The 14,319-nt window shown below is 43.8% G+C and overlaps 1 protein-coding gene across 1 annotated transcript in view; it reads left to right on the forward strand.

Annotated features, from left to right (window-relative positions):
• The window catches only part of LOC147433016 (vesicle-associated membrane protein 721-like), a 61,978-nt gene extending 50,482 nt beyond the window's left edge, over positions 1-11,496 (forward strand). Inside the window, exons 2-5 of the mRNA XM_086492770.1 lie at positions 10,119-10,254; positions 10,336-10,456; positions 10,620-10,682; positions 10,776-11,496. Of these exons, the coding sequence (XP_086348896.1) occupies positions 10,119-10,254; positions 10,336-10,456; positions 10,620-10,682; positions 10,776-10,940 (485 nt within the window). The 3' untranslated portion in view covers positions 10,941-11,496. The remainder of the gene's footprint in view (positions 1-10,118; positions 10,255-10,335; positions 10,457-10,619; positions 10,683-10,775) is intronic.
• The last annotated feature ends 2,823 nt before the right edge of the window (positions 11,497-14,319 follow it).

A 14,319-nucleotide genomic window follows, 5' to 3' on the forward strand; every position in this document is an offset into this window, starting at 1 on the left:
ATCCCAAGGATGTACGGAATGAGGTTCTGTAGGTCCACAAAGCTGGTAGTAGGTCCCAGTCTCTGGGATGATTGCTTACCTGCTTGGTAATAATTTTAGAAACCATTCCATTCACCTTTTCAACTAGGGCATTACATTGAGGGTAATATGGTGAAGAGTGCCTCCTTGTAATGCCGAGTTTCTACATTAATTCTCCTACCAAGTCTGCTCTGAAACTTGGCCCTCTATCAGAGATGATCTCTAAAGGTGTGCCAAACCTACAGCATACGTGCTCGTAGATAAACTTAGCTACCTCTACAGCTGTGATTCTAGTAGTGGCTTTAGCTTCCGCCCATCTAGTCATGTAGTCGACCCTCATGATGATGTAAAATTTTCTTGAGTTGGCTCTAGGCAATGGTCCTATGGCATCGATACCCCACTTTTCAAACGGTCCATATGAAAGAATAGGTGTCTGTGGTTCAGGCATAAGTGACCTAGTGCCGGCCTTTTGACACAGCTTACACGTCTTGCACCAATCGTGTATATCTCGATTGAGGCTAGGCCATATAAAGCCAGCCTACAAGATTTTCCTACTTGTTATGTCTAGGGCAAAGTGACCACCACAGACCCCGTCATGACAGCTAGCAATTACTCTCGTGATTTCATGAGAGAGAGGGACCTTCCTGAGTATTTGGTCCTTACCCTTACAATACAAACCGTCATTGATGAGTCGATACCTTGTGGCTTTCCGCGTCAGCCATTGCTTCCGTCCCTTTGTTAAATCCGATGGACTTTCGCCTGTTTCCAAAAAATGCATGATGTCAGGTAAGGCGTCACTACCTTGAAATAGAGGGAGCTTTAGGTTAATGGCTCCAACTAACACTTCCTGCAGTCTTTCACTTGCTAGAGCATCTGCTTCATGGTTTTGAGCCCTTGGGATATGGTGTATTTGAACTTCTTCAAACTTACCCAACAAGGTTTTTACACCACTTAAGTGAGTCCTCAAGCTAGGATTCTTGCATGTCCATACTCCATTTAGTTGGCTTACCAGAAGTAGAGCATCTCCAAATACATTAAGGCGTTATACCCCTTGCGAGACGCACCATTGTAAACCCTTGGTTAGTGCTGCATACTCAGCTTCGTTGTTAGAATGTGAATCTAACAAATGGCCAAGAGAAAATACCTTTACCCCTTTGTCATCAAAGACCACTATGCCCGCAATTGCTTTGTCAGATGCTCGTTTGTAGGCTCCATCAAAGTAGAGAGAGTGTGCTCCTTCTACCATCGGTGGTACTGGAGGTGATCGAACTTCTTCCCCTTTAAATTGCTTCTCCTTCCTCTCAAAGCCTTGGTAGGTCATGAGTCCTCCCAAGCTTGCCCTTGTCGTGCTTTCCACTTGTACTGTATAGTCAAATTCTTGCAGACGAACTAGCCATTTAGTAATCTTAGCAGACACATCCATGTGTTGTAGAACATAGGGAAACATCTCATCCGTGGTTAGAATCACAAATTGCTTAGGCAGCAAATATGACCTAAACTTTGTAGTTGCAAATCTAAGAGCTAGGAATAAGTGTTCCACATGGGTGAAACCTTTCTCTGCTGCTGTCATCATTCGACTAGAGAAGTAGATTGGCCTCATGAAAGATGTCGTTGTATCCTTTTGGAGTAGCACAGACCCCAATGAGTCATCACCCACACTTGAGGTGACAGAATTTTTCATCCCACTAAGTGGTGAGATAGTTGGCAGGGTGGCTAAGACCTCCTTTACCTTGTTGTAGTGATGTTCTCTTTCCTGGTCTCAAGTGAAAGTTGATTTTTGAGTGAGCTGTTGTAGCGGTAGAACAAGTTGTGATAGTAGATGTATGAATCTACTCAAGTACCTCACTTCTTGTAGAAAAGAGACCAGTTGTTTTGCGGTTGTTGGTGAAGGTAGGGCTATGAATGCAGATACCTTACTTGGGTCGGCGTTGATACCTTTTGCTGAAATTTCATGGCCTAGTAAAATAACTTTACTCTCCCCAATGTGGCATTTATCCACATTTAATTGCCCGCCTAGGCTTTGCAACCTGGCCAAACCTTCAGTTACCTTTTCTAAATGTGAAATGCAAGAGCTATATATACAAAAATCATCAATGGACACTCTTATGGATGTTCCAAAGAACGGTTGAAAAATATATGTGACATATCTTTGGAATGTGGCAGGTGCATTTGTGAGACCAAATGGCATAACTCTATATGCAAAACAACCCCATGGCGTGATAAAAGTGGTTCTTAGCTGGTCTTCCAAGGCTATGCGTATTTGAAAATATCCAGAATAACCATCACACATGGTGTAGCATTCAAAACCCGCTACTTCATTCAAAATTTCATCCGAGAAAAGGGAGAGGAAAGTGGTCTCTTTTTGTAGCTGTATTTAGTGCTTTGTAGTCAACGCAAACCCTCCACTTACCATTCTTTTTAGGCATCACTACTACGGGTGACACCCACTCTGAGTTTTCTACAGGATAGATGAATCCTGCTTCCAGCAGCTTCCTTACCTCGGCCAAGAGTGCCTTTTCTTGTATGACCCCCAGTCGTTGTAGCTTCTGCACAACTAGTTTTACCCCTTCCTTCAGCTTAATATGATGTTCCACCACTGTAATGCCTGTGATTCTTTCATAGTTGTCAATGAACAGGTCAGAAAAACCCATCAACATTTGCAAAAAACTATCTTTCTCCTCAAGTGTTAATTCCGTGGACAACATACCCTTCAACCTACCTTCTCCTAGGCCAGGTGATTTGCTTTCCTTTTCATTGCGTTGCCCTTCTGGTGACGGATTACCAGTTGTGCTTACCCTTTGTGGATCCTTTATGATGATGCCCATCACATCGATGGAACTGTCACTTTCGTCGGTGGATGTGGTCTCCTCCTCAGAAGTGGAAGACTTGCTAGTGGTTTTATCTGCTGATGTTTCCAGATTCATTTGCTTCTGCTTGCCAATCTTCATGTCGTAGTAGATTGTCTCCCCTTTCTTACCGATCATGTGTAGAAGGCCAGTGCCCCAGTCCTGTTTTGCCTTCATGGCCATCAACCATGGCCTTCCCAAGATTAGTGGATAACCCTCCCCCTTAGTAGGCATTACAAAAACATCTACCTCTACCTCAGTGTTAAAAGCTTTTATCTTCACAGCACTTACCACACCTACACACTTTACCTTTGCGTTGTTTGCCATCTTTGCCTTGCATGGAGAAGGCCTGTCAACCTCAAGCCCTAACTGAAGCATCATAGCTTCGCTCATCACGCAGATTTGTGCACCTCTATCAATGTAGGTATTCCCAATTCTCTTCCCTTTTATGTTGACGTCGATAGTTTGAAGGATGTCGTCCATGTTGCAACCCGAAATTGCTCCGGCTACCTTTGCTTTGGAGCGTCTTGTACTCACCATTTTGGACCATTGCCGCCTTACCTTTGGTGCGAGATGTAGCAGCTGTGGCCATGTAATCTTTGGTCCTTGCTCTGCCACATCCAATGTTAGATCATAGGGTTTAGAACTTTCCCCTAACTGGAAGTCGGTGATGCCCAATTTCCGTCGTGGCCTGGATGGCCTCTTGCTAGTCTCTCCTCTCATGCTTCTCTCATCATCTGATTGTGTGGCTTTCTTCCTCCTAGCTCTTTTCACAGTCATGGCTTCAAATGGTTCTAAAAAGGTTACCTTCTCTTTACCCTTGTCCCTCTTCTTTGCTCTGGGTGGATCCACTACTACGGCTTTTCCTTTCTCTTCTAGCCTTATGATGTTTACAGGGCGATCAGGTGGTGGTATTGGTGGAATGGATGCTTGTGATGGTGCCTGGGTGGACGTAGAATTTGTGTTGGTGGGACGGGTGCTCGGGGTGGGGGTGTTCTTTCTCTAGGGGGTGACAATTGGTTCCTCCTACCTCCTCTATTATAGTTTTGTCGTGGTTTGGGACAGTAGTACATACCGTGACCATCTTCTCCTCATTTGTAGCAGTGATACTCCGTGTTTTGTCGCCGTGCTCTTCTTGGGTCTTGATCTCTTTCTTGATTCCTTCCTTGCTGTATCAAGTGGGCAGACAAATTCTGTAGTTGGTCAGTAATATGGACCAACATATCCTGTTGGGCATCTCTTATCCCAAGAGTCGGTGGTGGTGGTGGAATGGTGGTTGTCGTGGTTGTTGGTCTGCGCGATGTTCCTGCTTCTGTTAACTCGGTTTCTTTGGCTTTCATTCGTAGCTTCTTGTCCTTAAGGCGAGCAATTTCAACGGCTAACTCGTACGTAGCCGGGAATCTACCCTTCACCTTCTCCTTGAGAAGCGGCCATAAGCCATGCGTGAACCGGTCTTTCTTTAGGAAATCGAACGCAGCTTCCCCCCTTGCCAGTGACTCAACCCACCGTTCCCACAAATCCACAAATTTGGACTCATAGGTGGCATATTTTAAAAGACCCTCCTGCTTCAAGTCTCTCAACTTGTCCCACAACTTCTATGAAGTGGTACCTCCTCCAAAGCGCCTCTTAAAAGCGGTTTTTAAGGGCTCCCAGTCATCCTTGGTTGCTTGTGGAAGTGCATTGTACCATGATCTAGCTACTAGCTTCATGAGATGCTTAAAGATTCTAACCCGGGATTCATCCGTATCTTTGTTGCTCACTACACATGCTACTTCAAAGTCATCTAGGAAGTCTGTTACCAAATCCTCCCCTTTCTTTCCTTTAAATGTTGGAAATGCTACACTTGCCATGATTACTGAGAGAGAGCTAGAAAGACACACTACTTAGCTTGCAAGTTTTTTTTTTCTCTTTTTTCTTTATAAGGAGGTGTGTATACTCTCTTATACTAGGACATAGATTAAAACTTCAAACGGTACATTGCCTTGTACCAAAGGTAAGACAAATGGCTGATCTGATGCGAGAACCTCAAAAAAACCGCTCCCCACCCAGCATGGTGTTGATGACGTGCTGGTAGTGAGCCTTCAAGTTCAGTATTACTTTGATTGAGCGTACTCGTGTTGGTATGTGTGATCTGTCTTGAGGTAGGTTGTACTGATTCATGTGAAGCTTAGAGGTGCTTAGTCATTGTCCAAGCTTGTGAGTGAGGGTGGTGTTCTTTCTGAAACAAATTCAGTAGATCCCTAGTCTCTCTAGTGAGAGCATGAGTAAATGCTTCCATTATCTGTGCTGCAGCATCAGGTGCGACTTGGAAACTGGCTGTGATAATTACCTCGTTGACTTGAGTTACCCGATTCTCGAAGTAGAATAGTGTTGATTCTCTATTGTGCAGAGCTCCCTCCATCTTGTTGTTGCGGGTTGGTTGTAGGTTGCGGACATGGTTTCGACCTTCTCCTTCTTCTTCTTGGCACTTGGCCTATGTATATCCACTGAGTTTGGCGTGTTGGTTGACTCTCCCACTGCAGATCGATTACCGTTACGCCTGGCACTCGAGCTTCGATGGAGATGCGAAGTTCGTCTACTTGTGCTTGGAGCTCTTCTTCTTCTGTCCTCCAGTTAGCGAACCCTGCTAGCCATTCATCCATCCACAAAAGTTTAGGGGTTTCAGTCTTGTAAACTGGAGGGTTTCATGAAAGGATCCTTGGTGGGGGCGCCAAGAAAATGATGGCCGGAAACGACATACCATATGGGGTAAGCCTCTGCACCACACATAGCCTGAACATTCCCAAGCATCATCTCAAGGTGGGAGTGATCCTATGGATATGAAGAGGCACCACCTAGCATAAATGCGGCTAGGACGCAAACATACATGACCTAGGGTAGCAAACGTGAAATGCTCTCTAGGTAGTCGACATGAAATGGTGGTGTAATAACCGTTCACATATAGAAAAATGCCTAATCATTAATCATTAGTGTGTGCACAAGATAGGTATGTGAAAAGCTCGAAAACAGGGCACACTGACTGGCGGGAGAGATTGCACATGATGGAGCACGATTAAGGTGATATACAAGAGACGAAACATCCCGTAACCATGGAAAATCATAGTAGAGAATGGACTCAAAAGATCAAGACAACATTACACCCTTTACTGGTGATGGAGATACTTACAAGTGATGGTCTTTACGACTACAAACCTGGCTCTTAGCATTAGGGATGTAACGTGGAATATGAGCGCCATATGGTGCATGGCGAGGTTTGGAGTTAGTATGCTCCTCCTTCACTTGAGTGTTCTCTCTTGTGTGTCTCTCTTCTTCTGTCTTGGTCCTTTTGTGCTAAGCAGAGGCCTCTTTATATAGGCTTAAGAGGTGGTCCTTAACTACTAGTCATTGCAAGTATCCCTTGGTCGCTGTAGAAGATCTAGATGCCTCTCTAGACAGAGAAGGTAGAGAGAGAGAGAGAGAGAGAGAGAGAGAGAGAGAGAGAGAGAGAGAGAGAGAGAGGAAAGAGTGGGATGGGGAGATTTTTTTACAATCCACTAGCCATGGCTAGGTTATTAGGGAAGAGTGGGGTTTTAGGGTATTTACACGGGCTTTGTCGATGGTTCGGGCGGTCGGTGTGAGGTTTCTGTGCTGTGGTAGTTGGTTTTTTGTGGTGAGAAGTCGAGATGTTATGTGTTACCTCCTTTCAGTACTGGCCGGGGCGTGCCTTCGGTGCCACTTCTTGTTTTGGTGTTGGCGATGCACGAGTTGGCCTCCTTCTTTCCTTTGATGTTGGTGTCGATAGTTTCTTTCCTTCTTTTTTTTTTTTTTTGTGAGTGTGTATATGCGTGTTTGCATGTATGTGTGTATGTATGGTTTTGTGTGTGTGTATGCGAGTGAGTGTGTGTGTGAATATAATATGTTTGTATGAGTGTGTGGGAACGGGAGTAGGAGGGGGGGCTTTTTAAAAAATTAAGTGCATAACATATATATATATATATATATATATATATATATATATATATATATATATATATATGGTTTACTGCGCAGGGAGATTGGAGCGACGAGCGGCGACAACGTTGAGGAGGGTGTGAGGGGAGAGAGTCCGCGCGCGCGCGCGTGTGTTGAGTGTGTTTTTTCAACGTCCTATGGGCTGTGCCTGCGGGCCTATCTGCGCCGACGCAGAGAGAGAGAGAGAGAGAGAGAGAGAGAGAGAGAGAGAGAGAGAGAGAGAGAGAGAGAGAGAGAGAGAGTAAGCATGGCGGGAGTGAGAAGGTGAGGGAGAGGGTGAGGGAGTCGAGGGAGAGAGAGAACTTTTCATGCGTCCTATGGGTTGGTCCAAGAGGACGTGCAAGGGGGGTGGGGTGAGATGGTGAGGTGGTAGGCTAGCTTTCGGCCGTTTGAGCGAGGAAGGGGGAGAGTGGGGGAGAGTTTAATGAAGTCAAAGGTGGAATATAAAAGAAAAGGGAGGATGCATTATTAAGCTTCCCTTATGGGTTGTTCACACACCGTAAGAGACAACGAGGGAGAGGAAGGGAAGAGAGAAAGAAGGGGCGGGAAAATGGAGGTAGTGAGAGAGATGAAAGATGGGGAAATGGGGGGGGGGGGGGGTGGGTCGGGCTCGGCCCGTCGGTGGAAGAAAACAAGGGGAAGGAGAGAGAGAGGGGTGTGTGGGGCAAAGAAAAGTACAGATCATGATGAAAGAGAGGGAGATTTTGAAAAACGGTGTCCGCCATTCGTTTCCTAGAACCTTAGCTCTCCGGCCGGAGAGCGGTGCGGACAACCCGGCGTTAGCACTATAGTCGCCAGGAGCATGGCATCCCTAGCCTTCAATATTTACACAGTAGTGTTAGTGATCGAGCTCTCAAAAAAGCCTTCGCATATGGCTTTGTTAAATGGGTGTCAACAAAGGTGCCAATGTATCTTGATCGGTCTCCCCAGAAAAGTGGTATCTAGAATAAGGACGTCTTCGTCTGCTATCCATGGGCTGTGTAGTATAGTGGGAATCTTGTAGAAAAAATATGTATGACCCGTAGCACAGAAGAAAAGAAAAGCCCGTACAGAATTCTCAAAAATCGTGCCGCAATCTACGATGGAATTCACACGAGATTATGACGTAAAATATGGGTTGATGATGTGGCACAAGACATGGGAGCTTTGTTTGGCTGAGTTTATGAAAGCAATTGACTTTTTGAGCTACAACTTTTGAGAGCAGAATTTTTTGATGTCTTGCCTTTAGCAGAGTCGACCAAGTGCCTTTGTAAGGATACTTTGAGGGTCAGTTTGGTAGATCAGTGCATGGGTGCACGATTGTAGAGAGAGGCCAATGCCTTTGGGAGTGGAATTCCGCCACTTCGTGTCTCTTGTCTACAGTGTGATGTTCTCTCTCTCTCAAGCAAGAGTTTGCTGTTTTGGTTCAGTAACTCAGTGTAACAAGAAATGTTTTGTGTGTTTCTTCGTTTTGTCGTTTCAAGGCATTTTGTTTCGTTTCGAAAATGCCAAGACAAAACGTAATACGAAGCACATATATTTCTAGAGGATATAAGAAACCAAATATATAGGAGTCTAATAGGTGGATACATCCTATAGCATGGTCACTCAAGTGGTAAAATGTGTTGCCCATTATACATTACTAGAACGGCCGGCTGCCTTCGACGGCCTCTCTCCCTCTTTATCGTGTGCAAAGGGGCTTGTTTTTGTTTTGGACTTTAGCCTTTAGGTCGCAGATTGCGACACGTGTAAAGGACTCCCCCTCCCGCCGTATTATGCTAGTAGGCTGATTTCAATTTTAGACCCTTTTTTAAAAAACCTAAGAAACACGTTTCGTCCCCCGTGTTTCAAGTTTGTTTTGCAACGTTTCGTGTTTCGTTTCATTTCAAAGGGACAAAACACGTTTTCATGTGACATTGGTTCAGTTCCGTGATTGTTGCAATGATTTTACTGCCTCGTGAGTGGCTTGCCGGTTATTGTGTTATCAGAGCTCACACGATTGTTCTTCTCAAAGCAATCTAGTTGAAAACTGTGGCAATCGATTATGGAAGTACGGTTTTTTCATCTTTTGGATGGAGAAGAAGATGCAAAGAAGCAGTACGACTCTATGAGGACAGAGAGATTGTGGCAATACAAGTTTCTTTTTGAGCACATGCTTTTTTAGGTCGCCTAGGGCTAAGAAGAGGGCACTGAGGAGAGGACGTGCAAAAACGCCAAAGAATAGAGAAAGGGAGGGTGATCCGGTAAAAACGCTAGAGAGAGGAAAAAAAGCTATTAGAGAGAAACTCAAATAGAGTGACCCAAAATGTTGGCTCTAGACTATAGATGAACACTGGATGATACAAAAGGTGGGTACCTGCCCTCCCTATATAAGGACTCAGATAGGTTGCTTGACCTCAAAAAAAACTAATGACCCAAAAATTGGGAACAAAACTTGAGAAAGAAAACAAAATGGGCCATAGGAGGGAAACTACTGAGAAAGGGCTATGGTAAAAATGCCCTACATCTGGGACCACCAAGAGGCACATTATACATACCGCTTGTAGAAGGTGTGCAATACATTGGTGGAAACAGGTTGAAAATGAGATAACTATCTCAAATAGGCCGGGCATAGCCACAAAACTGGCTTCACTCCCCATGAGCAGCCGTTGGGAGATACTAGGGCACTAGCAGCTCGGCTAGGACTGCTGGCCAGAGAGGTGGCAAACTCTTAACAGAACCAACTCCAACTCTATTGCTGTCTGAGTCATGTTCTCGAAGGACATTAAAAGAGAAGCAATCCAGTTGATCTCTATAGGCCATAAGTGCAAGTAATACCACCTAGTGTGTGAACTTGTGAAGACTCCCGGCTAAGAGGCTGTCAACTCAAAGGGAATGCACTACTCCAAAATTGCTACAGCTATATTGTGACCAATATGCTCCCTTCCCCCTTAGTACATAAGTCTACCAGAAATGAATTATGATCAAAACCTCATTGATGTATCCCCTTGTAGCAAATTCAAATACCTTTTGCTCAAAGCTAGCCTTCTTATCGACATTGCAATGCACATCCAGCAAACTACAGTTACGACTTTCTCTTTCAGCATTCATTTCATAAGGAATTGGACATGGCATTGCTGATTGAGATGTGGGAATTTTTGTTTGAAAATGGCATTGGCCTTATTGTTTTGTATCAGAGAACTTTTGACATATGACGGCAGTCTTTGGACTCGTGTTGAAAAGAATGAAAAGAAGAAAACCTCATATTCTAAACAAGGTTATCAGAATTTTAAGTTGATTGTGCAGCTTACTCAGTCGTTTCGGAAGAGTTGCTTGGACGACAAGTTCCGCTTGCGTTTTTGGAGCGGGTAAAGGAAGACTTTAAGAGACGGTATGGAAAGGGTGATTCTGTTGGTGGACATGGTCTAGATAGAGATTATGGGTAAGTGATGTGTTAAAATTTGAAAAAATGATGGTTCATTTCCTTCACGTATATTTTGTAAACCATCTCATGGCTTCTTAGACCAAAGATGAAAGATCATATGCAATATTGTGTCGACCACCCTGATGAGATGAGTAAACTTTCCAAAGTGAAGGCTCAAGTCACAGAAGTGAAGGGCATCATGATGGAAAACATCGAGAAAGTAAGGAAGAAAAGCCTTGTTTAGAATGATGCCATCAAACACATCACCCATTGATTCTTTTCAAGAAAATGAATCTTCTCATGTGCCATGGTTAACCATTTTGTTCAGTCTTGCTATCAGTGGAAAACTTCTCATCAGTAACGATGTAAGCATCATCTTGCAGGTACTTGATAGGGGTGAGAAAATTGAGTTGCTAGTAGACAAGTCGGAAAACCTTCGTTATCAAGTACACATGCTCTTTCCTTTGCAAGTGTCCTATTCTTTGATACTTCACAGGTCCATTGTCTGAGTATTAATAAGGATCTCTTTCATGCTTCAGGCTGATGACTTCCAAAGACAGGGCCGACAGTTGCGGCGTAAAATGTGGCTTGAAAACATGAAAATTAAGCTGGTGATCTTGGGAATATTGATCCTTGTCATCCTGATTGTATGGCTTGCTGTATGCCATGGCTTTAACTGCAAGAGGCCTACCTCCAGCTCATAAACTTTCAAGGCAAACATCAAGGTCATGAAGGAACTGCCTTCTGACTTAATGTGGGGCATTGATGACAAAATCCCTAAGCATTGGAGCAGTGACGTAAAAAATAAACGTAACACATTACGTAGTGCATCAATTTCGCCATACAAAAAGTTGGTGATGCCAGTGACAAAAGTTTCTTTTACTTGAGGATGGGAGTCCTCTGCAAAGATAAAACCCTAATTGAGAGTGGTGACTCCCAAAGATAGAAGACATAGAAAATTGTATGTTCCAATATTTCAGTTGCTGACAAAAGCCTCTTTGGCCCAAGCTGGTCTCTTACTCTTGTGAGGAGAAGGTTCTGAAACCCCCTCTTTGTAGCCCTCGCTCTTGTCTCCTTTTTATTATGTCGATAGAGGCTAGCATTTTGCATCAGATAAGCCAGCTTTTGTAGTTCTTTGAGTAAAGATAAAGCCAAGTTTGCAGGGTTGTCCCACAATTATCAACACAATGAAGAAAGAAAGTACACAATGACCAACATCAGAAAGAGTCAGATTATTGCATATTTGGTTTCCATAATTCCATTCATTATATATAGTGGATGCCACATTGTCTTGTTTTTTTATAAAATCTATAGCATTGTCTCTAAACATTGCAAATAAAGGTCTTGAGGTGCATGATTATCCTTGATAACTACGACAACGTGGCACATGGAATTGGCCGATTTAAAATTGATGCATAATGGATTAACTTCTACAGTGTGACCATCATGACTTTGAGACCTATGCTTATCATGGACTACCATGACAACATGATACAATGAATCAACTGATCCAAATCGTTTGCGCTTTGTGGAGAAAGCGACTATGTGTATTCTCCTAGAGGCACAAACATCTGGCAATTGGTATTTCTATGAAGTATTGCGAATAGAGGATCGTGAGTGTGTGATGAGTACTTTTTTGAAGGCATCACTCAAGCTCATCTCTGTTGTGATTGCCTTTCGAGAGGGGGAGTGTCGATGAGGGGTCTTTTTTTTGAGCCGTTGTAAACAAGACATGCCTTTCTCAAACCTTGGCAGGTGGGTGGAAAAATATAGGAAGTGGCCTCTCTGCCCCCCCATCGAAAGGCAGAGCCATAGTTTGCAGAGGCTTTTTCAATTTCATCCTCAATAGCATGAATATAGCGACCATACTCGTAAGAATGTTACTTGTGTATGTGGTTAATGTATTTCAGATTATCATTGGCCTATGCTATGCGTCTCAAAGGCAGTTCTCTCTCTCTCTCTCTCTCTCTCTCTCTCACACACACACACACACACACACACACACCTTTTTTTTTGGAAATCGGATTTGATTAATTTACAAGTGGGAAACTTCAAACAGAGGAAAACCCATGGAAAAGAAGAGATACAAAAAGCGGAGTTGTATGATGCTCCGAGGGCCCCAAGTAGATCTTGTATGCATCAAGAGTACTATCCCAGCCTCATAGGCGAAATGCAACGCTTCGCCAAGCGACAATTTAATGTAGAAAAACAGGGCAACGTCAATGCCTTGAAACAGCAAGAAGTTGCGATGGTTCAAGATGGCTCATAGAACCCAAAATCTAACCCAAGCAAAGAAGAGTCCAAACTGAGACTACAGAGATTGAAGCATCCCAAAAAACCAAAACTGTATGTGAAAAGCGGCAAAAGGGAAACGGAGCCGAAGAGCAGTTGACACGTGTCGAATGAAGGATTTGGAGTAACGACAATCCCACAATAAGTGTGGCACAATCTCCTCCGATGCACGACATCTGAAACAACAAGGCGCAACATGTCGTGTATGCAATGTGCTACCCACAAGTAAAGCTCCCACCAAACAGCACCACAAGAAAATATGTTCGTTCAAAGATAGATGATTGCCAAATGGAGACAATGTGCGCCTCTATCATAGGGATGCCTTGTAGAGTGACTACAACTTATTACCATGACACACAATCCACGCATCAGATTGCAGGAGAGCGTAGATACTACCGATTGAAATGCATTTCAAGCTGACATTGGCAAGATTCCAATCCAAACAATGTGAGTCTTCATTTAAAGGAGTAATATGTTAGATCAACAAACATGCCACGAATTTCTCGTCAAAGAGGAGAATAATGAGGTCCCAATCCAAAAAGAGACTTTGCAAGAGAAAATGAAAGAGCATGTACCACCTAATGCACCTGGAATATCCCTTTTTGAGAAAGAAAATATGCTTAACGAGGAGAGCGTTGTACCAAAGCATAAGAGAAAGCCTTGCTCCAATGCAGGCTCTCCAATCGAAGGGAATTGCCAAGAGAGGATTGTTGGCCATTTTATTCCAAATGCAACGTGACAACCTTCAAATCAACTATGAGAGTAGTAAAGGGACATCCAGGAATGCCCTTCAAGCTTTCCAAAAATGAAATGTGAGCTTGAGCAAGCCTTGTCCTAGGTTGTATTCATCATGAACAACAAGGGCACCTTTAGGTCACCCCAAAACGACAAGAAAAATTCCACAGTAAGACCATCCCAACCCCTCTCTCTCTCTCTCTCTCTCTCTCTCTCTCTCTCTCTCTCTACGGGGTAGCCAGGGTTCAGGAGGAGTAGCAATCTTATTTAAAGAGGAGCTGAAACCACTACTACAGATTATAAGGAAAGATGAGCAAGCAAGGTATATGTGGGTGAGAATGAGAGCCGAGACAAGTAGATTTCTATATATCGCTATATGCTACTTCCCTCCAAGTACATCAGTCTACTCCTCACCTAAAGGACAATCCCCCTTCTCCATATTGAATAATGACATATGGGAGTTCTCTAGAGATGGAGACTTCGTTTTCTTAGGAGACTTTAATGCCAGAGCGGCCAACTCTCAAGCAGTATTCTATGATACTTCTGAGGAAATGCTCAGAGAAGTGGATTTATCACAGAGGGGGCTTACTAAAAACTCACAGGATAAAGAACACACAGGATATGGGAGACATCTCATGGAGATGGCAACTATACATGGTTTGGCCATACTTAATGGTCTAGAGAATTTCCCTTTATTGATATGCTTCCCGCACAGGCATGGGGCCGGTACAGTGGATTATGTCATGACTTCACCAAGCTTTATTTCTAGTATTGAGGACTTTAAGGTGGGACCCAGACCCGTTGGGATTGCAGTGGACCATGCTCTCCTGACCTTATCAATCTCCTTCCAATACAATGCCTCTCAAGTACAAAGGAAGAAGACACACACAAGATATACTTTCACGCCAGAGACTGATTCAATCTATGTGGAAAAGATCTATAATAGGATGTGGGCAACCGAGCCAGTATATACTGTAGAAGAGATTACTTCTCAGTTAACAGAGACACTACATGGAGCAGCACAAGAGGCATACCCACATACTCAACCTGATCAGA

This window comes from Adiantum capillus-veneris, chromosome 20, assembly GCF_014529385.1.
Source record: "Adiantum capillus-veneris isolate H3 chromosome 20, ASM1452938v2, whole genome shotgun sequence".
NCBI classification, from domain to species: Eukaryota; Viridiplantae; Streptophyta; class Polypodiopsida; order Polypodiales; family Pteridaceae; genus Adiantum; species Adiantum capillus-veneris.